Source organism: Hippocampus bargibanti, linkage group LG15, assembly GCF_051943395.1.
Source record: "Hippocampus bargibanti isolate YZ-2025 linkage group LG15, ASM5194339v1, whole genome shotgun sequence".
Classification (NCBI taxonomy): domain Eukaryota; kingdom Metazoa; phylum Chordata; class Actinopteri; order Syngnathiformes; family Syngnathidae; genus Hippocampus; species Hippocampus bargibanti.
Genome location: NC_142748.1, coordinates 10,665,603 through 10,686,572, shown reverse-complemented (window position 1 = coordinate 10,686,572; position 20,970 = coordinate 10,665,603). Strand labels below are relative to the sequence as shown.

Below are 20,970 nucleotides of genomic sequence, written 5' to 3'. Positions count from 1 at the left end.
ACAAAACTACATGTACATCTCGTTAAATGGGGAATTAGCGCCGTCTAGCGGACAAATAACAAAAATACATGTACATCTAGTTAAATGGGGAATTAGCGCCGTCTAGCGGACAAATAACAAAACTACATGTACATCTCGTTAAATGGGGAATTAGCGCCGTCTAGCGGACAAATAACAAAAATACATGTACATCTAGTTAAATGGGGAATTAGCGCCGTCTAGCGGACAAATAACAAAACTACATGTACATCTCGTTAAATGGGGAATTAGCGCCGTCTAGCGGACAAATAACAAAAATACATGTACATCTAGTTAAATGGGGAATTAGCGCCGTCTAGCGGACAAATAACAAAACTACATGTACATCTCGTTAAATGGGGAATTAGCGCCGTCTAGCGGACAAATAACAAAACTACATGTACATCTCGTTAAATGGGGAATTAGCGCCGTCTAGCGGACAAATAACAAAACTACATGTACATCTCGTTAAATGGGGAATTAGCGCCGTCTAGCGGACAAATAACAAAAATACATGTACATCGTCTAGCGGACAAATAACAAAACTACATGTACATCTCGTTAAATGGGGAATTAGCGCCGTCTAGCGGACAAATAACAAAAATACATGTACATCTCGTTAAATGGGGAATTAGCGCCGTCTAGCGGACAAATAACAAAACTACATGTACATCTCGTTAAATGGGGAATTAGCGCCGTCTAGCGGACAAATAACAAAACTACATGTACATCTCGTTAAATGGGGAATTAGCGCCGTCTAGCGGACAAATAACAAAAATACATGTACATCTAGTTAAATGGGGAATTAGCGCCGTCTAGCGGACAAATAACAAAACTACATGTACATCTCGTTAAATGGGGAATTAGCGCCGTCTAGCGGACAAATAACAAAAATACATGTACATCTAGTTAAATGGGGAATTAGCGCCGTCTAGCGGACAAATAAAGTTAAATGGGGAATTAGCGCCGTCTAGCGGACAAATAACAAAACTACATGTACATCTCGTTAAATGGGGAATTAGCGCCGTCTAGCGGACAAATAACAAAAATACATGTACATCTAGTTAAATGGGGAATTAGCGCCGTCTAGCGGACAAATAAAGACATTACATCTAGTTATATGGGGAATTTCCGCCCTCTAAAGGTGAAATATAGAAATTACATTAAGAAAAAGACCTGCGTTACAATCCGTTGAGACCGTGTTCAAATTTAATGTTCAACACACTTTTATTGTCAGACGTAATTTGCGAAAACATATTTCAGCTGTGACCACCAATTCAACATTCGGTTCTCTTTCCCCTCCATGCTGACATCCGACTGCACGTGCATAGCAGCCACTACTCCACATGGTCTAGTGGTCTGAACGCCGGTCTAGTGTGTGGGCAACTTGAGATCGAAACTAACTCATGGCAAATCACTTTTCAAGCCTGCTTGATGGTCTTTTTCTGTGGAAAGAGAACAGTTTTTGTCTGTCTTTTTGTACTTGTGAGAGGTATATCATAGAACATAACAGGAACTTGCTGGTAGAACATGTGGCAGAGTGTTTGAGCCGTTGGACTCCCAATGCAAAGGTGTGGGTTCAATCCCACCTCTGGCCCGCTTGTTCAACCAGTGCTTTTTTGCAATCAATGGCCTTCAGAATAAGATATGAGCAAAGAAACCACAATCTCAATTGGGGGCCTGAGAAAAGACAATATTTTTCATCTTAGTTTTTTTGTACTTACGGGAAGAATATGAGAACATAACAGGACATTGCTTGTGGCACATCTGGCTGACTGGTTAAGACAATGGACTCCCGATGTGTAGGTCCTGGGTTCAATCCCACCGCTGGGTTACAACTTGTGCTTTTGTTCAATCAATGACCTTCAGAATGCAATAGAAGCAAAGCCAACAGAATTTCAAATGTGGGTCTGAGAAAAGACAAGTTTGTTAGTCTAAGTCTTTTTGTACTTTAAAGAATATGATCGAAAATAACTGACATCTACTTGTGGTCCTTGTGGCTGACTGGTTATGGCAACGGACTCCCGATGTGAAGGTCCGGGGTTCAATCCCAGCTCTCGGGCAACATGTCTGACTTGTGCTTTTGTTCAATCAATGACTTTCACAATAAGATAGGAGAAAAGAAATCGATATTTCAAATGGATGTCAGAGAAAAGACAAGTTTGTTAGTCTAAGTCTTTTTGTACTTTAAAGAATATCATAGAACATAACTGAACGCAACTTGTGGTCCCCGTGGCTGACTGGTTAAGGCAACGGACTCCCGATGTGAAGGTCTTGGGTTCAATCCCAGCTCTGGGCAACATGTCCGACTTGTGCTTTTGTTCAAACAATGACCTTCAGAATAAGATATAAGCGAACAAAGCACAATTTCTATTGGGGCCCCGTGGGCCGCTGAGAAAGGTACAAGGGTGTCGACTGCGCGGCACGGGTTCGAAACCAAGTCACAGCGAAAGGTACAAGGGTGTTGACTGCGCGGCACAGGCTCGAAACCAAGTCGAAGCGAAAGCGACCGAGCGAAGCGAGGTCGCTGGAGCGAGTTCACGGGTCCACAAGTGGACAGCCTCCCAGGGCCCCGACAAGCACAAGTGTGAACCTGCGAGCGAGCGAAGCGAGCGAGCCAAGTGTCTCAATGCGAGCGAGCGAAGCGAGCTCGCTAGGCAGGTTCGAGGCGCGAAGCGCCGAGAACCTGCAAAGAATTTTACTAAGTGTCAACGCGGTATCGCATGATAAATACATGAATTTCGAGCGAAATCAGCCACTCCCCATGGCCAAGTGGGCAGGGCGGAGACTTGCGGCGAAGAAGTGCAGGGTTCAAGACCAGGCACGTGCAACTGGGACAACCTGCAAAATGTCATTGTGAGAAAGGACAAAACAACTCCATCTACATGCTGAAAAAGAGGCAACGTGCTACACTTACGGTGCAAATCTTGCTGAGTGATCTTGTGACACCTTTTTTCCTCTGCTGGGTGGGTGTCCCTCCGCCTCCTCTGGTGGTGGTACCATGAGCTTCATCAAGGCCTGTTGAATTAAAATAAAATGAAATAAAGCAGTTTAAGAAAACATGAGGCGTGAGCCTGATGGTCTGAATAAACCCGAGCAACTTGAGATGAGAGTCCTGCCAAATAACACTAACTTCACAATCAACATTTGTCATAAGATGGTACAAATTGGATGAGACAAACTTACGGTCAATTGGGCTCCATTTTTCTGCAAGACATCTTTAAAGCCGTCAAATGTCATCTGCTTTTCCGTGAGGCCAATGACGAATTCATCTGAAATACAAGCAAGCAAGCAACTTATGACTTCCATCGTAAAGAGTCCCACACCCCTAAAACATCGCACCTGCAACTTGAAGATGCAACACATTTATTTATTTACATTGTATTTAGTTTTTTCTACTCTCAATCCTTTCATAACTTTACAGCTGTGAAATGTAAATTTCTCCACTGCGAGACTAATAAAGGCTAATCTAATCCAATGACACAACCAAAGTCAACATTAGCCGTAGCGTCGTTCGCTTTCGTAAACTAGCTCGGAGCGACGTTAGCTTTCGCAAGATAGAACGGAGTGACGTTAGCTTGAGCGAGTTAGCCTAATTATTCGGCGAGGTGGACAAACCTCAATCTTTATCGCCGATTCCATGATGGCCGTCTGCGCGCACACTTTGGACAGCAAACATAAAAACTCAAGATGGCAGACCTCGTCGACGTCTGGCATCCTTTCTCTGGTTTTGTTTACTCGGTCGATCAGAACAGAAGCTAACAATCCACGCCAGTACATCGCAGCATAGTGGCGAACAACTTCCGCTTCCGACCTGACCGGAAGTACGTAACAAAGCAGTCGAGTGTGTGTGATGCCATTCGAAATTCGTGTGTATGTAGCGATGGCGCCCTCTCGTGGATGAAACCAGAATCCAGAACCAATATTTGCCACACAACTGCAGCATCCACGACCGGTATATAAAAAAATACAAAAAAAAATAATACTAACACAAAGTTAGGACCATTTGCTCCAAAATGAGATGAGTTAGAAAGCTGGTGACTTTTCTTTCAATTCGCTCATCACACCTGACAGCATTTCTCATGTGTATACAGTATAGTTGTTTTTGATACTTTCCAGCCTGATACGTTCAACAACAGTTACGTTGGTTTATTTCCGCTCTATCGAGTTTGCATGTTTTCCGCGTGCCTGAGTGGGTTTTCTCCAGATATTGCGGTTTCCTCTCATGTTCCAAAAGGACGCATGGCAGACTAAGTCCCTCCAAAATGGTCCCAAGATGTGAGCGAGAACTATTGTTCTGTGTGTTCCCTGCGATTGACTGGCAGCCAGTTTTCAGGGTGCCCTAAAACAGCTGAGGAGCCATAAAAAAAGGGATATTTTTAGTGACTTTGTGCCCTTCTCCCCTTTAACAAGCCGCCTGAATAAAATCAGGCAAGTGAGCACTTGACTCTGGATCAGCCTCAACGTCAAATAGGATACACACAAGCTTGCCTTTTATTACGTTGTCAACGCTACATTTGACGCTTTGCATTGCAAATCCGATTCGACAATCATGAGGAAGGACTACATTCAATCAATCAAATACAAAGTTGTTCAAAATGACAGAAAGGTCAGTGACCTCTTTTCAAGGTTTATTTTCCCTCGATCGTATGGAGACTTCAATTGGAAGTGCACTTTGGTCAGTTGCGGCGTCGGATCACGCAGTCCGAGTGCACCCCCATCCAGACTCCCGGCATCATTTTCTCACGAAAGGGACTCTTAATGTGCTGCAGAAGAGTCACTTCCCGGTCGCCGCCGCCCTCCTCCACGGCGTAGAAGTTGAGGATCCCGGCAGGGTGGTCAACGTAGACGCCTAACACTTGGCATTTGGGAACGCCTCGGATTTCCGAGATGCGACCGTCGTGCCAGGCCAGATAAGCGGATCCGCTCCAGCCCAGACACCACGAGTCCTCGTTGTCGCCCAGGCCGCAGGAGCCATCTTTGTTCCTCCTGCCGGTACGTTCGCCGGCCAGCCCGACCACCACCCAGCCGGACCACAGCACCTCGTAGTAGGCCCGGGAACCCACGATGCCCTCTTTGCAAAGCACCTTTGGAAACAGAGGCCACAGTTAGCGTCCAGTCGCCGTGGATCTTCTTCAACGGTCTCAAATGAGCAACGACGCGCGACGACGCTCCAATTCATGTCGAGCGACCAGGTGATGGAGAATAACAAGTTATCATATTTAAAGGTTTCATGCTGTTATATGCTTAGTCAACATGTGTGACTCCAATACGCAATTGAAGCACAGACAACCTGGGGTCAATCTGAGGTCAACAGACACAGCAAGTTAAACTGTCATCTTCTTGGACAGAATTTAGGACTTGGGAGTAATTTACGACTTGAAACTCCTTCACAGAAAGGAAGGGCTCATTAGCCAGGTTATAAATTTATCAGTTCATGGCAGTGACAATGTTTTATTGCTTACAGTTGTTGGCGCATAAAGGGGCGTGGTATTCTAATCAAGAAAACGATGTTTTACTAATGTATCACTTTAATTTGCATATACGCTCAATAAATAGCTTGGCAGAGGGCTGCAGAGTTCAGACGTCTGTCGTGAATGGCTGCGTCTCCTGCCGGCAGTAAAAGACAATCTTTCTGGGTTCGAATCTTTGTCCACAGTGTCCGATGGAACATCTCTGACACAAAGTCAAGCGAGGTGGTCCGCATGCCTGAGGCATGGACTCAAATCTCTCCGGTCCATCCAAGACGGGACAAGTGACGTCGTCCGTCATGCGAGACACCTTCGCGCCGTCCTCCGTCACCCACAAAACCTTGTTGGCCGTCCGGGCATCGAAGGAAATGTCCAGCCAGTCTGGCAGGTACAGAAAAAGACAGTGAAAAAAACTCATCTTCAAAACTGAATCATATGGTTGAAGGATGAGCCTACGTTTGATGAGATCCGCTCTGCTCTTGGGTTCAGGCATATCGGCTTGGTAGGTCTTTGCTAAAAAGTTCAAGCAATAGTTAGCGGGGGGAAAAAAAAAAATCAAGCAATGTGATCAAGTTTTCTTTTTGTTGTTGTTTTTCCCCCCCTTGGCTGTTCCAGAAAGCATTCCCGCGCGCTGAGATTGATATCTGGCAAGACAGCTGTTTGCTGTTAAAGCGATGAAAATAGCTTGAAGTTGTGTCCTCACATGAACCGCGCGCGCACTGCTGAGCGCCTTCGGAACGCCGCCGACCAAACGCTGGCACGGGCGAGGAAAGGAAACCAGCGCGACGGTCGGAGGAACGTTGCTTGGATCGGCGTCCATTTGACGGACGCTTTTTTTATTGGGGTTGCGTCGGGGTAGGCGTGAAACGACGCGGCGCCGCAATCAGAGGCACTTGGAACGGATTCACGGCCCATTCGAATGCTTGCAAAATCCTTTTAAAGTCGGAGTGAAGAACGCTGGGTCGCGCAACGCAACTCCTTTCGGCGGACGCGTGATATTGATGAGTATGAAATGAGACAGTGGCTGGGAGGGGAAGTCAAAAGACTGAGAAGAAAAAAAAATCCAACTCACCATTGTCTGACCTCCTGGAGGCAGCCATGATTGCATCAGTGATGGGCATATCCCGATCGTCCCTCGACGGATGGACGGATGTACAGACGGACGTACAGACGGCTCTTTTATACCTCGAATGCACCGCGACAGCCGTTCGGTGCTGCTGGGACTTCTAATGTGAGATCAGAATTGTCAATAGTAACCAGAGGCGTGTAATCAGATCAGGGATTCAATGGGGGGAAGGGGGGGGGGGCATCCCGTTGCCAAAAGGTGGATTTGAGGGCATGACTTTGCTGAGGCGAGAGCACAAACAAAACAAACAGACGACCTGATCCAAGGTTCCGAAGCTGTGTTTGGCACCAAATCAAGCCTTTCATTTATTTGCCTCAATGACAGAAGCCCTCACCTCAGCAATCACCACTGTCAAAAAATAATTGCCTTTCCCGGGGCAAAGATAAAGTTTCTAAATTGTTGAATGACAAACATGAATCGCAAAGTGCCCTTAATAAAAGACAAAAAGTTCCTCGTACCTTCTGCCTTCAGTTGCTTTGCATGTCACAATATGTCGCAGGTCATGGGGGGGGGGAAACAAAGACTCCATTAAAAGCAGTCATACTATTAAATAACACTTTGTGTACAGCATAAAATAAAAAGAACCTTTCAAAAAAAACACAAAGTGATCGCAAACATCACCGAACAACCCTGTGCTATTGAATTGCTGCAAAAATTTCAAGGTAAGTTGGCGCCCTCTAGTGGACAAAAAATGAAATACAGTAGTTTTCCAAGATAGCAAAGAATTGTTGACTGTTTGACTTGTCACTTTTTGTTTTATTCATTTATCCAGGGTTAATAATTAAAGACATCCGCCCTAGATTTCAAAATAAAAGCGACAGCAATGTTATCGTAGTGACAAAGCAAAACCAAAAGTGATATCACGGTTATCTCGAACTTTAAACATCCCCTATAATAATATAATATAATATAATATATATATATATATATATATATATATATATATATATATATATATATATATATATATATATATATATATATATATATATATATATACTATCAATTTCATTTGCAGCGCTGCAATTGTGTCATGCCCAAGTGTTAAGGAGAACTCTAAAAATGAGCAGTTAGTGTCAAACGAGCCATCCATCCATTTTCCGTACCGCTTATTCCTCATTAGGGTCACGGGGGGTGCTGGAGCCTATCTCAGCTGTCTTCGGGCACAAGATTAGTGTCAAACGAGCCATTTAGTTTAATTTAATTTTTATTTTTAGATTGAAGACATTTTAAGACATTTAGATTTTAGTTTAAATCAGCTTTTTTATTATTTATGGTTGTTTGTTCTGCGTATTGTTCTTTTAATTAATTGTGAAGTGTCCTGGATGTTCTGAAAGGCGCTTGGAAATTAAATCTATTATTATTATTATTATTATTATTGACAACCCATTATACTGAAATCATCTTAAATGGTGAGTTGACTAAAATATTGCACTTAAGCATAATGAACGTAATTTGGGTTACCTGGCCAACCCAGAAAGGGCATTACAGTGAGACCTCAACTTACAAACACCTTAACTTACACAATTTTCGTCTTACAAACATCAAATTTATGAAAATTAAACCTTATAATAAGCACTATTTTCATAATACACACCCACCACGGCTGGCGGAGTGATCTTCGGCGGAAGCACACGACCGAACAGCACCAGAGGTTAAGTTACCAACAGTCCTCATGGAAGGTGACTCTCCTTCCATAAGCCATCAACGACCATCAAAAAGGTAAATAAAACTTTATTTTACAGCACGGTTTATTTCTTTAATTACAGTCCTCATGTAATGCGCCTCTCTTTCCAAACAGCAATTCCCTTTGACCTTCGACCTCCAACACCATTCAACCAAGCCATAAATGACCATCACAAATGTAAATAAAGTGACTTTATGATACAATTCAGTGTATTTCTTTCATTACAATACAATAGCACATTTATTATACATAGAATAAGGTATGTTGTGTGTAGTTTTAAGGCTTATTTAGTTGAAAAGTATATTTTATGGAAACCCGGGAACAGATTATTCCCAATTTAATGGTTTCCTATGGGAATTTTCTTTTTGAGATACACACTCTGTCTGGGAACTATTATTATTCCATTGCAACCTAAGGACCCACCGAAAGGAGTCATGTAGTACATAGATGTGACCAAAAGAGGGCAGCATCGTCTCAGATACTAAAGTCACGTGACTAAAGAGTTAATTATATTAAGAGAAGCAAATAAAGACGTTCAGCCAATGACGTCACGATTTTGACATTTAAGAGATATGAGCGAGTGAATTTCAGTTTTCCATAATCTTGGCTGATGAAATGGAAATGGGGCAATTGCTTTTTCCCCCCCTCGTGCTTTCATGTGTATTTGTGATGTGATTGGAAAAACGAGAAATAATAATAATAACAATAATAATAATAATAATACATGTTATTTCTAAAGTAAATGTATGATACTTTCTCTCGCTATAAATTCCCCTCAACATTGACACAAAGCCAAGATGGTGGCAGAGATTTCTTGCGCAGCCTTGACAAGGCCAAGAACACAAACTGACCCAAAAGTAGCGGGTCGTTCCATTTTTTTGTCTGTCACCAAGAGTGGGTTATTTTTGAGCCGGCAGTTTTAAGAGTGTGTAGTTAGTTACCTCCCAATCGACACCAACATGCTCAGCATTGCCAGGTCAAATTTTGGCTTGAAATGACAGCAAATGCACTTGCCGCCTTTTTATTAGTTGCGGGTTGTTGGACAAAACATTCTAGAACGTGATGTCAAATTGAGCCAAGCGGCGGCCGGTTCAAATGACTGCGAAAAGCGCACCAAGATCGGCCTTGTCAAAGCCACTGGTTCTGGGAGTCCAGAGCCTTGCAAGAAAAGCCTTGGAAGGCTGGAGCGTCACCTCAGCCTTTCCTTCGGCCCATCCCCATTTTGGGGGGAGGCGGAGGGGCGGTGCACCTTATGCTCTTATGCTCTTGGTCCGAGTGCGTGCGTCTCCACTCCAAAGTGCTTTTGGGTTGACGGCAGCCTCTTCGCTTCTCGCTTACAGGGCGTGTGTGTGGGTGACTCGAGGGCCACGAGGGCTTTGAATAACAGCGTGCCAGGGGATAAATAAAAGGAAATACGCAAAACTCTCACCACCGGCGAAAGAGAAGACAGAGGAATTAAAAGCATGGCGAAGACGGTCCCTGCAGGTACGCAAGAAATGTGCTTGCGTGTCGGGGAAGTTGTTCACTGCAAATATTGATGACATTTTTCGCTCTTTCTATATTTTGGGGAAATCAGGACAATCGTGATATGAACTTTTCTGTTCCATTGATGTTTCTTTTCGGTGGGGTCCGGAAACACCAACGAGGTGTGCGTTTGTGCGACTTAGCTGTCCCAGGACCATTGCTACCATCACAAAGTCAAATAAAATGACTTTTTTTATACAGTACAGTTTATTTCTTTAATTACAAACCAAAGTGACATTTATTATACATAAAATAAGGAATATTTTGGGTAGTTTTAGGGCTTATTTTGTTGAAAATTATGTTTTATGGGGACCTGAGAACAGATTATTATCATTTTAATGGTTTCTTATTTGACATGCGCGCTCAATGTCATATTGAACCAAAAGATTAGCTCATTAGCACGAGAATGCTATACTGATTTTTTTCCCCACAATCATCATCACGCTTCCTTCCTTTTCCAACCAGGTTTGACCCTCAAGGCGAGGCCAAAAATAATCCCAAGTCGGCTGTGCTACTTTTCATCATTATTTGATGCTATTTTTTTTCCGGACACTCGATTACGGTTGTTAAAATATTACAGCAGCGTCCGTTGATGCCTCGAAGGAGAGCATTTTTCATCCCCCTATCTACGTAACAAGCAGCTGTTTCACCCCAAATAAACATCACGGCTGCCAACGGGAATAGTTGGAATAGGCTTGTGTCCATTTGCAACCGCAAACGCTTCAATTGATGCGCGAGGTCAAATGTGTGCAGCTATTTAAGGACACCCCCTACCCCCCCAAAAAAAATTAGGCAGGCAGCTCATCTTTAGGCAAGTCATGAGACACCGCGGCTGGCCTTTACGAGCTCCTGACCCGACCCCTCCGAGGGGAATTTGCTACTTAATATGTTTCCATTTGCAGCTTACTTGGGCTTCGACAGTCCCTCGCACACAGCGCGCTGAAATGGGCCGTAATACCTTTCACGAATAGCCTCCAAATCACGCGACTGCCGTTCCACAGACTCGAGCGGGTCGAGGGTTTAAGGTGCACATTTTATCGAAGGGTCGCAGGATTTATGAGCGGATATGAGCGTCCCCATTGTGGGACGAATAGCTTTTATGATTCGGATTCTGATACATACAAGAGATGAACAACCTTGCCAAATCCAAGCAGCCCATCTTGGATCGTATGTAGTGTTCTGGAGACAGCGGAGGAAAATGCAGCCAAGATCTGCGAATTAGAAGCAATTATAAGTCACTCGGATAATATTTGACATTTCAATATGCCTTGTTTTTTGCATGCTATGTGCAGAGGCGTGTCTCGATATTATATAATATAAAAAAATAATATTTTCCTGCTTTATTATCTATACATATACATAGATAAATATATACATATATAGATGTATACATATACAGTACAATATGTGGAAATTACTTTGGCGCCCTCCTGTGGCATTTTAGGCAATTACACATCTATTTGTAATTGGGAGTCAATGATGGATTTGGGTTATTTGGTCCCCATTCGAGTAGCTTGATCCAAAAAATGTTTAAAAATATGATTTGGAGAGCTACCTTCAGCTAATTGTGCAATATTAGAAAGCATAACCATGGCGTTCTTATCACATGTCTGTGTTTTTCCTCCTGCAGCGACAATGGAGGTGCAGGGTAAGTGATCCGCGCGCCGCCATTTCCCTTGTGACCTTTTGTGCGCACCTTTCATTATCACCGGGTCGCGCCTTTTCACTTTTGCGCCGGTGCTTCCGCCGGCGCCTCTCTGACGCGTTAATTGACTGCCGCCAGTCGTGTTTATTTGCCAGCTCGCCGCCTGCCGTTTTATGTGATTGTGTCAGACTTGCAATAAATAAATAAGAGGCATCAATTGGTAGGAGCGCACAAAAATGGTGCTAAGCTTCGTGTGATACCGGGCGAAACGTTGTGTTGTGGGTGCCTGTTGCTCTGTAAAAAAAAATTCAGCTGTTGAAAGGCCTCTTGACTTACTTGTCGCATTGCACGTTGCCGGACATTTGCTCTGCACTGTTCACTAGAAAAAACAACACTGCATGTTCCAAACAGCATTTGGACTTGTGAGTCATGGTAATAGTTTGACGAATGCTAACAACATGCGGAGTAAATGACAGAGTGAGGCGGATGAGGCAAAAGGTCAATGACTTTCTTTTGCCGCCGATGAGAGGGAGAATGCGGTGACAAAGCCACCTAGCTTGCGCACGTTTAGCACTTGTTAGCGCGCCAGCAGCTCACGCCATTGCAGTTTTCACCTTGCATCAATAACTCCTGTCCGAATATTGAGCGGGCCATTTTTGGCTTTGTTTTCAGAGGCGACGGAACTCACCGGGCTGTTCTTGGAGAAGCCTCCGGATCACGTGAACACCGTCGCAGGTGAGGCCTTCGAAGGATTGCGCCGTGTGTTCGCATCCCGGCAACCCCGACTGCGGTTTGTCGACGACAGGGAAGGATTTGATCCTGGTCGCCAAGGTGGACTCGAGCGCCCTGGTCAAGAAACCCACCATGAAATGGATGAAGGGAAAGTGGCTGGACCTGAGCAGCAAATCTGGCGCGCACTTGCAGTTCAAAGAAACCTACGACAGGAATACAAAGGTGTGTCAGAAACAGCAAACTGCAAACGGGGACCGCTTTGGTCGCAACTGCACCAAAGTATGACCATCAAGTCTTCCCGCCCTCTTCTTGGTCCAAAACCAGGATCTTCTGTATTGGCCAAGTATGTAGAACGCACAAGGAATTGTCTCCGGTAGATCGCTGAAAAAGGTGGTGGGCAGGGTGCGGAATGTCCAGTCTTGATTCTTGCAGTGTATACGTCCTCACAAGCGGGTAGGGCGGTGGCAATGATTTTTTTTGTCCGCCGTCCTTTTTCAAGATTTACACTTATGAGATGGCGGTCCGCAAAGTGGTCCCCGGGGACGCCGGCGCATACCGCTGCGAGGTGACGTCCAAAGACAAATGCGACAGCTCCAGCTTCGGGATCTCGGTGGAAGGTGAGCGAAAGCCGAGCCGCACCGGGGTTCTGCTTGCATCCGGCCGGCCGGCCCTAACGCGCCGTCCTGGCTAATTGTCTCATTTCAGCCTCCCAGCAAGACGAGAACGCGGACATTTTGTCTGCCTTCAAGAGAACGCAAGTGCATTTCATACATGTTCCTCTCAGTCAAAGGCTGACAATCTGACGGCCCAGAACTCCCAGCGCTTGAGTTTTTGGGTCTCCCGCTGACCGAAAGCGCCTTTTCCTTTCACACAGCGATGCGGGCGAGGACGAGGGCGACCTGGATTTCAGCGCTCTCCTCAAAGCCGCCAAGAAGTGAGAACATCTTCACCCTCACGAGCGAGCGAGCGAGCACGTCCTCACGCGCCGTCTCATCGCTTCTTTTCCTCGCAAGGAAACCGGAAAAGGTGGAGGAGGAGGTGGACGTGTGGGAATTGCTGAAAAACGCCCACCCCAGCGAATACGAGAAAATCGCTTTCAAGTACGGCATTACCGACCTGAGGGGCATGCTGAGGCGTCTGAAGAAGATGAAGGTGGAGCCCAAGCACAGCGAGGGTGAGTCAGGCAACGCAAGAGCATCCCACGAGGAGAAGCGGGACTTTTGAACTCCTCCTTTTTGCCATCTTCGCAGCTTTCCTCACCAAGCTGGAATCGTGCTACACGGTGGACAAAGGCAAGAGAATCGTTTTGAAGTGCGAGGTGATGGATCCCAACGCTCAGGTCAAATGGCTGAAGAATGGCCAAGAGATCAAACCCTCCGCCAAGTAAAGAACTTTGTTCCAAAAACATTTTTTTAATAGCGCCTCAGCGAGACCCACGTCAAAATGAGGTTGTAAATTAGCCACTGAGCTCGGATGAAAAACGCGGCGCTAAAATTATCGATGCGGTAAAGTAGAACTTTGGAGCGTTGCTGCCATCCACACGTTTTATTTTTAGGCCTTCGCAAGAAGGCCTCCCAGGGGGCTCAATCGGTCAAAGCGCCAAGACATCATGTAAACTAATCCTGATCAAATAAGGCCTGTCATTCAAACTCCAGTCTCGAATGCGTGAAGAAACGCAAGCGGCAAGAAATGGTCCAGGGCGGCGATCTGTGGCTTCGATAAAATTCCACGGCTGTAAATGACGCTCGTATAAAAATTGTTTCGTGTAATTCATACACAGAGCTCCCATGCTAATGCTAGCGATACAAGCACAGCAACGTTTTTCTTTTCGGTTTGACTTTGTGAGTGGTTCTAGCGCACTTGTCACGTGCTATTTTCAAGATATTTGATGGAGACAAATGGCAACATCAGAACGCTCACCATCAACAAGTCCAGCTTGGCAGACGACGCCGCGTACGAGTGCGTGGTCGGCGAAGACAAGTGTTTCACTGAGGTTTTCGTCAAAGGTACGTCACACTTGCCGTACGGCGACGCCGGGCTCCCGCGCTAAAGCTCTTCGCCGCCGTCTCGTCCGCGCCCAGAACCTCCCATCACCATCACCAAACTTATGGACGACTACCACGTGGTGGTCGGAGAGAGAGTGGAGTTTGAGATCGAGGTGTCCGAGGAGGGCGGCCACGTGATGTGGTCTGTATTTGCTGGGGTCTCAGATGACTTTCTTCACAGCAGATGGAATCTAGAAAAACAACATTTGATCACTGTTCCAGGTTCTACGAGGATCAGGAAATCTTAAAAGACAGCGCCTCCACAAAATATCGCTTCAAGAAAGACGGTAAGAAGCACACGCTCATTATCCAAGAAGCCACGCTGGAGGACATCGGAATGTACCACGCTTGGACAAACGGGGGCCATACCAAGGGAGAGCTGGAAGTGGAAGGTACTGCCCGTGACATTTTGGCTCAAATTCCTTGGGACTCTTCTGAGACGGACGGACTCCACCTTTTTCCTTTGCGTCCAGAAAAACAACTGCAGGTGTTGCAGGACATCGCCGACCTGACGGTGAAGGCCAGCGAACAGGCTTTGTTCAAGTGTGAGGTGTCTGACGACAAGGTCACCGGCAAGTGGTACAAGGACGGCGTGGAAGTGGTGCCCAGCGAACGCATCAAAATGACGCACGTCGGAAGGTAGACAGCAAAGAAATGCAAGGAGGCAAACAAAATGAAAGAAGAAGAAGCGCACCTTCAGGAATCGTCGTTGGCTCCTTGCAGGTTTCACCATCTCATCATTAACGACGTGAAACCGGGGGATGCTGGAGACTACACTTTTGTTCCTGACGGATACGCTCTGTCGCTTTCGGCCAAGCTCAACTTCCTGGGTGAGGACAAACGGAACGGTGGCTGATGTGATTCATCCATTAAATCTTCTTTTTTTCCCCTCCCAATCCAGAAATCAAGGTGGACTATGTGCCCAGACAAGGTAAATACACTTTTGTTATCTCACATCATGTCAGTGGGGAAAAAAAGTATTCTGCGTAGATCCAAAAAATATATGTAATAATAATAATAATTGGCTTCTCCAAACAAACCTTTTAAGATCCTCCGAAGATCCACCTGGACACCACCGGGCAGATGGTGTCCCAAAACACCATCATTTTGGTGGCCGGCAACAAGATGAGACTGGACGTGGCCATCACCGGAGAACCGGCCCCCACCGTGGTCTGGTCCAAAGGAGACCAGGTGAGGACGTCACGGCTCGGGCGCTCGCTAGCCGTACTTCTCACCCCCTCCAAACTTCCGATCTTCTGTGCGTTAGCCAATCACAGAGACGTCGGGGCGCGTGAGGGTGGAGAGCAGGAAGGACTTGAGCTGCTTCGTCATCGAGGGTGCAGAGCGGGAAGACGAGGGCCACTACACCATCGTTGTGACCAACCCCGCCGGGAAGGACAAGGCCGTGCTCAACGTGAAGGTGGTCGGTAGGTCCGGGCGGTATCGGCCTCAAGCCGAAACGGCAGCGTCGGGTCGCAAACCTCGTCGCCGCTTGAATTTCAGATGTGCCCGATGCTCCCGAGCACGTCAAGTGCACGTCGGTGGGAGAAGATTCCGCCACCATCACCTGGGAGCCTCCCAAATTCGACGGCGGCGTGCAAATCAAGGGTAAAAAAACAGCAAAGGGGCAGGCGGGCTTGCGTCCAGTCGGGTCTCTTGACGGCGTGAATCCGCCCGACCTGCAGGTTATCTGATGGAGAGAAAGAAGAAAGGTTCATCCAGGTGGACGAAACTCAACTTTGACGTGTACGAAAACACCACGTACGAGGCCAAGAGGATGATCGAAGGCGTGGTGTACGAGATGCGGGTGTTTGCCGTCAACAGCATCGGCCTGTCCCCGCCAAGTCTCACCTCCAAGCCTTTCATGCCTATCGGTAGGCGTGGCGGCCTACCCGCTTGCATTACTCCCCCCCCCCTTACTGTTCACCGGATCCTTCTTTTCTCAGCTCCTACCAGCCAGCCCACGCGGCTGTCGGTGAACAACGTGACGGACGGCACGTGCACCCTGAAGTGGTTGGCCCCGGAGAGAATCGGCGCCGGCGGCCTGGATGGCTACGTCATTGAATACTGCAAAGATGGAGGTGCTGTCTAAGATGGACAACTACTGATCATTTCAAAAGGATTGAAATTTGCTTGGTTAATGCCCCCCCCCCCGTTCGTCTATAGAGAGCGAGTGGGTGAGAGCCAACGAGGACCTGTGTGAAAAGCAGATGTACGTGGTGCGCGGCCTCCCCGTGGGGGAGAAGATCAACTTCAGGGTGGTGGCCGTGAACATCGCCGGGCGCAGTCCTCCCGCCGTCATGTCGCAGCCCGTCACCATCCGGGAGGTCATGGGTGAGTCGCCATTCGCTCCCTTCGACACTAGGATGAAAGACGATGATGTCAATCCAAGTCCAGTTCAAGTGCCTTGAGAAAAGTGGTTGTTTTTAATTGAATTAACACCGGTCTATCAAAACAAATCATTGCAGTGGGTTTTCTTTGGGTGGAGCTGGTCAGATCATGTCGTGGTGCTTACCTGATCATCCAAGAATGGTATCAACTTTTCACCGGCTTTACTTTCATCAGAACATCCCAAGATCCGCCTTCCTCGGCACCTGAGGACAAAGTACATCAGGAAAGTGGGAGAAAAGATCAACCTGACCGTCCCTTTCCAGGTCTGACAATAAACCCAAAAACTCACAGCAAACGAAAATCCAGCACGCTGACTTGTTGTGCGATAGGGTAAACCCCGTCCGGTGGCAAACTGGTTCAAAGACGGCGTCGCCATTGACCCGAAGGTGATCAAGGTCCGCACCTCCAACGTGGACAGCATCCTCTTCATCCGCTCGGCGGAACGAGAGCACTCCGGAACGTACGAGCTGGTTCTGAAAATCGAGAACATGGAAGACAGGGGGAGTTTCCAACTCAGAGTTGTGGGTAAGTCCCTCGGGTTTCGCGTCCCGGGGTCACATCCGCCACCAGAGGCGTGACCCTTGGCGTGACATCCCGCCAGAAAAACCAGCGCCGCCTCTCAACGTGAGGGTGACCGATGTGTGGGGCTTCAACGCCGCGCTGGAGTGGACCCCCCCCAGCGACGACGGCAACTGCGAAATCAGCGGATACACCATCCAGAAGGCAGACATGAAGACCAAGGTGAGGCAAAGATGGCGGATGCGGTCGGGGAGGCGACGCATCAGATGTGAGCGAGACGTGGCCTTTCTTCAGGAATGGTTCACCGTTTACGAACACAACAAACGGACGCACTGCACGGTGTCCGACCTCGTCATGGGCAACGAGTACATGTTCCGCATCTACAGCGAGAATCTGTGCGGCCTGAGCGAGGAGCCTCGCAACAGCAAGAACACGGCCACCATCACCAAGACAGGTGACGAGTACACACGTTGCTCCACGTCCGCCACCTCGCCGTCCCGTCACCATGGTCCACGCTCATTGCCATTCGTGCCCCCACCCTAAAGGTCTGGAGCTGAAACAAGTCCCTTACCAGGAGAAGGACATGTCCTGCGTACCCAAGTTCACTCAGCCCCTGGTGGACAGAACCGTGGTGGCCGGGTACAGCACCGCCATCAGCTGTGCCGTCAGAGGCTATCCAAAGGTATGGAGCCCCTGCGGAGTCGCGAGTCCCAAGCAAAGCCCATTTGGGACCTTTTTTTGTCTCCTCAGCCCAAGATCGTGTGGATGAAGAACAAGATAATCATCGGCGACGACCCCAAGTACCTCATGCAGAACAACCAAGGCGTGGTGACCCTCAACATTCGCAAGCCCAGCACCTTTGACGGAGGCAAATACACCTGCGTGGCCATCAACGAGCTGGGCCGAGATGAGGTGGCGTGCAAGCTCAACATTCGAGGTTGGCTACCAGAACTCGTCGTCTTCTTCATTCTCCGGCTGCGGTTACCTCCCAGTCGTGATTTCAGAGCGCGGTGGGGTCAATTAATCAATCAATAAACTCCTCGCGTTGTATTGTTAGCTGACGTCGCTGCAAGTGCAGGAAACACCAAGGCGCTTTAGGCTGAACATTTACTACCAGCTTTCTAATGACCTCGTCCGTCAAGTGTCTTGATTTCACGTTTGGACATATGCAAATCAACCCCATCTGCTTTCCGACAGTTGCCGTGACACCAAAGAAGGATTAAGAACCGAAGGCCTGCGGCGCCAACGCTGGACGGTGATTGTCAGAGTTCCGTCATGAAGAAAATAAGCAAATAAATCGGTGCTATTTATGTGTGCTGGATTTGGGTTCTCCTTCATTTGCAAACATTCCTTCCATTTTTACTTATTTGGGTTCTTGTTTCTTTTCCTCAACGATTGTCAGCCAGACAGAAAACTACAAGTACGGCGGTGAAACAGCACAAAAAAAGCGTGACCTATTAATACTGACACCCCACCCCTACCTTCAGGGTATCTACGACGTCTTTGGTGGTCAAGTTGCGGTTCTTCCGCACAAGCGCATTAGCAGAGGCGGTTCCGCTAGTCATCACATTACACGACACCATCTGCAGAGAAAGAGGGGAAGCGCCCGTGTAGGTTGGAGGCTCATAAATGGCGGGGATTCTTTGCCTCGGCTATTTTTAGGGACGCTCGGGTGATAACACATGTTCAATTTGCACGTGGAAACAGAGCATTCATCATGGCCTGGGATCCATCTGGCAAATCCAAGTGCTGCTTGGAGGAAAGGAAAAAAAACGTGATTAAACACAAAAACATTTATTTTATATAAATCTATCTCTATAGCCAGATGGATAGATTTCTTTTTTTGTTGGTGGGGAGGCCGAGCAATTTGAAATAGTTTAACTTCTCGTAACTTGTACTTCCAGCAGAGGGAGTCAAATATTCAATGCAGGAAGGTGGTCGGGTTCCTTAATAGGCGGCGCATGGGACTCCGTTTAATTAAAAGCTTTTCGTTGTAAATGTGACGCTCATATAATCCTATCATTAATTAGCATGGCAGAAGGAGAAATTGCGGCGCTGGAGTGACCGCCCCAGTGTGTGTGTGTGAAATAAGACAGGACATCATGTCTGGAGCTGCTCGTTTTGGCACTAAGTACAGAAGTCAAGAGTTCAGGGATCAGGCACTTTTCTCCAAGCCACTTTTCTGCCCGGAAGGATGAAAACCCTTCACACTCCGTTCTGTCCTCTTCCTCTAAGCATTTCTTTGTTTTTTGTACAGTAATGGACTTTTAAAAGACAAAAAGTTGGGGCGAAACGGATAACCCACAAAATAGCCCAGGAGATAGGGTCACTTGGAATTGGTTGGGTCACCCCGTTCTTAAAATGGGTCTGCGAGGGAGCCGCTGGACCGTACTGAAAGAAATTGCGATGATGTCATCGATTGCCCAACTATGATTGTCAATAACAGAACAACTTTGAGTCGTTCGGCACATTTTTTTGTCTTATGAGATGACAGTATACACACCTTCTTGCAGCCTCCAGGGAAGGTGTTAAATAGGGTCACCGCGGTAACTAGGGCATGATGGGAAGCGGTCACATCACTTCATAGTTTGGGGATTTGCTTAGTTAAAAATGCTGACATGGTCTTTAAAACTTGAATGAACTGTTTTATGTGGGCTTTATTTCCGACTGAACACAGAAAATGAACATTGTTATGAAGACAAAAGACTAAGATATCAATTAGCTTCTAAAAGATAGTATACAACAATAGACAACAGTAGTAGCTTGCATAATGGGGAAATAGCATAATATTTGTGCATACTTACTGACCACTTTTGGGCGTGTTGGATGCACACAAGGATGGGATAAGAACACCTGAGCTCCGCTCTAAAGAACACATAAAATGGAGAATTAAATATCACAGTCAGATGAACACATTGAGTACTTGCAACTAGTTCGGTCGAATACACTGAACTGATCGTCCGTCACACGACCCACCACGTGACGGCCTCCAAACTCCCCAAAAACACAATATTGTACTCGACAAATACTATCCTATTGATTAATTTTCTGTCAAAAACAACCGGTCTGCTTCATGGTAAAATAATTTACTGATTACCTGAATATCGCCTGGACTAGAACGGTCGAATGAAGGTATATCAGGTTGGAGAAATTAGCATGAGCAGCTAGCAGACAGTAGTTAATCTTCGCGGGAATGTCGTCCACACTTCTCTTCCGGGTTTGAGTCTCATACGGTGAGGTGTTCCCGCGAGACCCTCTGCTTAAAGTGACAGTGCTATATTTATTAAAAGATAGGAGTACAGTACTGTTATAGTTACAGAAACATGTTATATATATATATATATATATATATATATATATATATATATATATATATATATATATATATATATATATATATATATATATATATATATATATATATATATATATATATATATGGAGCTTTGCAAGACATGTTTCTAATAAATTGGTGCTACAGTCTTTTTACAAATAGAGGGCCCAGTTTTGTCTGTCTTTTTATAGAAAATAGACCCAGAGAAAGAGGGAGAGAGAGAGAGAGCCAACATGGATGGTCCCTTATTTGCATGAATGTGTGTTCACATTCTTATTTATTCAGCAAATAAATGCAGAGCAAAGCAAGGGAATTGTTCTCTTGCCACCATGACAAGAGGAGGGAAGATGTGCCTTGTCGTGATTTGCCTTCGCTAGCCTTGACGGCACTCTGTCGGACGTTGTGTCACTTTTTTGAAATCCCTTTGATAAGATTTGCCGTTTCTGTGGTGCTGAAAAGGTTTCTTTTTTCCCCTTCT

The 20,970-nt window shown here is 46.4% G+C and overlaps 2 protein-coding genes and 2 long non-coding RNA genes across 12 annotated transcripts; 1 reads left to right on the top strand and 3 right to left on the bottom strand.

Moving 5' to 3' along the window:
- Positions 1-970: 970 nt before the first annotated feature.
- Positions 971-3,839, bottom strand: LOC148887810 (uncharacterized). Of its 5 annotated transcripts, none has more exons than XR_016117558.1 (7): positions 3,637-3,838; positions 3,205-3,290; positions 2,936-3,036; positions 2,240-2,859; positions 1,998-2,116; positions 1,743-1,881; positions 971-1,463 (listed from the first exon to the last, which is right to left on the bottom strand). It is a non-coding gene; the product is annotated as an uncharacterized LOC148887810 (long non-coding RNA). The 5 variants fall into 5 exon arrangements; XR_016117556.1 differs by having other exon boundaries at positions 1,998-2,352; positions 2,753-2,859; positions 3,637-3,836; XR_016117559.1 differs by having other exon boundaries at positions 971-1,651; positions 1,998-2,859; positions 3,637-3,839.
- Positions 3,840-4,495: 656 nt separating this feature from the next.
- LOC148887809 (E3 ubiquitin-protein ligase TRIM16-like) lies at positions 4,496-12,137 on the bottom strand. 3 transcript variants are annotated; one of them, XM_089015584.1, is made up of 7 exons: positions 11,808-12,130; positions 10,963-11,037; positions 7,074-7,089; positions 6,562-6,715; positions 5,946-6,002; positions 5,728-5,870; positions 4,496-5,105 (listed from the first exon to the last, which is right to left on the bottom strand). In XM_089015584.1, the coding sequence occupies exons 4-7, from the start codon at positions 6,608-6,610 to the stop codon at positions 4,698-4,700; spliced, it is 657 nt and encodes a 218-aa protein (XP_088871710.1). In that variant the 5' UTR covers positions 6,611-6,715; positions 7,074-7,089; positions 10,963-11,037; positions 11,808-12,130; the 3' UTR covers positions 4,496-4,697. The 3 variants fall into 3 exon arrangements, with proteins under 3 accessions (XP_088871710.1, XP_088871709.1, XP_088871711.1); XM_089015583.1 differs by lacking the exons at positions 7,074-7,089; positions 11,808-12,130 and having other exon boundaries at positions 10,963-10,994; XM_089015585.1 differs by lacking the exon at positions 7,074-7,089 and having other exon boundaries at positions 4,965-5,870; positions 11,808-12,137.
- On the top strand, positions 9,350-18,479 carry LOC148887808 (myosin-binding protein C, fast-type-like). Of its 2 annotated transcripts, XM_089015527.1 has the most exons (28): positions 9,416-9,787; positions 11,457-11,474; positions 12,144-12,206; positions 12,277-12,425; positions 12,703-12,820; positions 12,909-12,957; positions 13,078-13,137; positions 13,217-13,377; positions 13,454-13,586; positions 14,085-14,209; positions 14,285-14,390; positions 14,471-14,640; positions 14,722-14,887; positions 14,972-15,078; positions 15,150-15,179; positions 15,297-15,439; positions 15,516-15,675; positions 15,752-15,856; positions 15,934-16,122; positions 16,195-16,329; positions 16,415-16,582; positions 16,814-16,902; positions 16,969-17,164; positions 17,241-17,380; positions 17,453-17,612; positions 17,704-17,840; positions 17,909-18,095; positions 18,356-18,479. In XM_089015527.1, the coding sequence occupies exons 1-28, from the start codon at positions 9,766-9,768 to the stop codon at positions 18,379-18,381; spliced, it is 3,312 nt and encodes a 1,103-aa protein (XP_088871653.1). In that variant the 5' UTR covers positions 9,416-9,765; the 3' UTR covers positions 18,382-18,479. The 2 variants fall into 2 exon arrangements, with proteins under 2 accessions (XP_088871652.1, XP_088871653.1); XM_089015526.1 differs by having other exon boundaries at positions 9,350-9,787; positions 17,241-17,612.
- Positions 18,480-18,606: 127 nt separating this feature from the next.
- Positions 18,607-20,360, bottom strand: LOC148887807 (uncharacterized). Of its 2 annotated transcripts, none has more exons than XR_016117565.1 (3): positions 20,256-20,360; positions 19,967-20,023; positions 18,607-18,741 (listed from the first exon to the last, which is right to left on the bottom strand). It is a non-coding gene; the product is annotated as an uncharacterized LOC148887807 (long non-coding RNA). The 2 variants fall into 2 exon arrangements; XR_016117564.1 differs by having other exon boundaries at positions 18,614-18,741; positions 19,963-20,023.
- Positions 20,361-20,970: the final 610 nt, after the last annotated feature.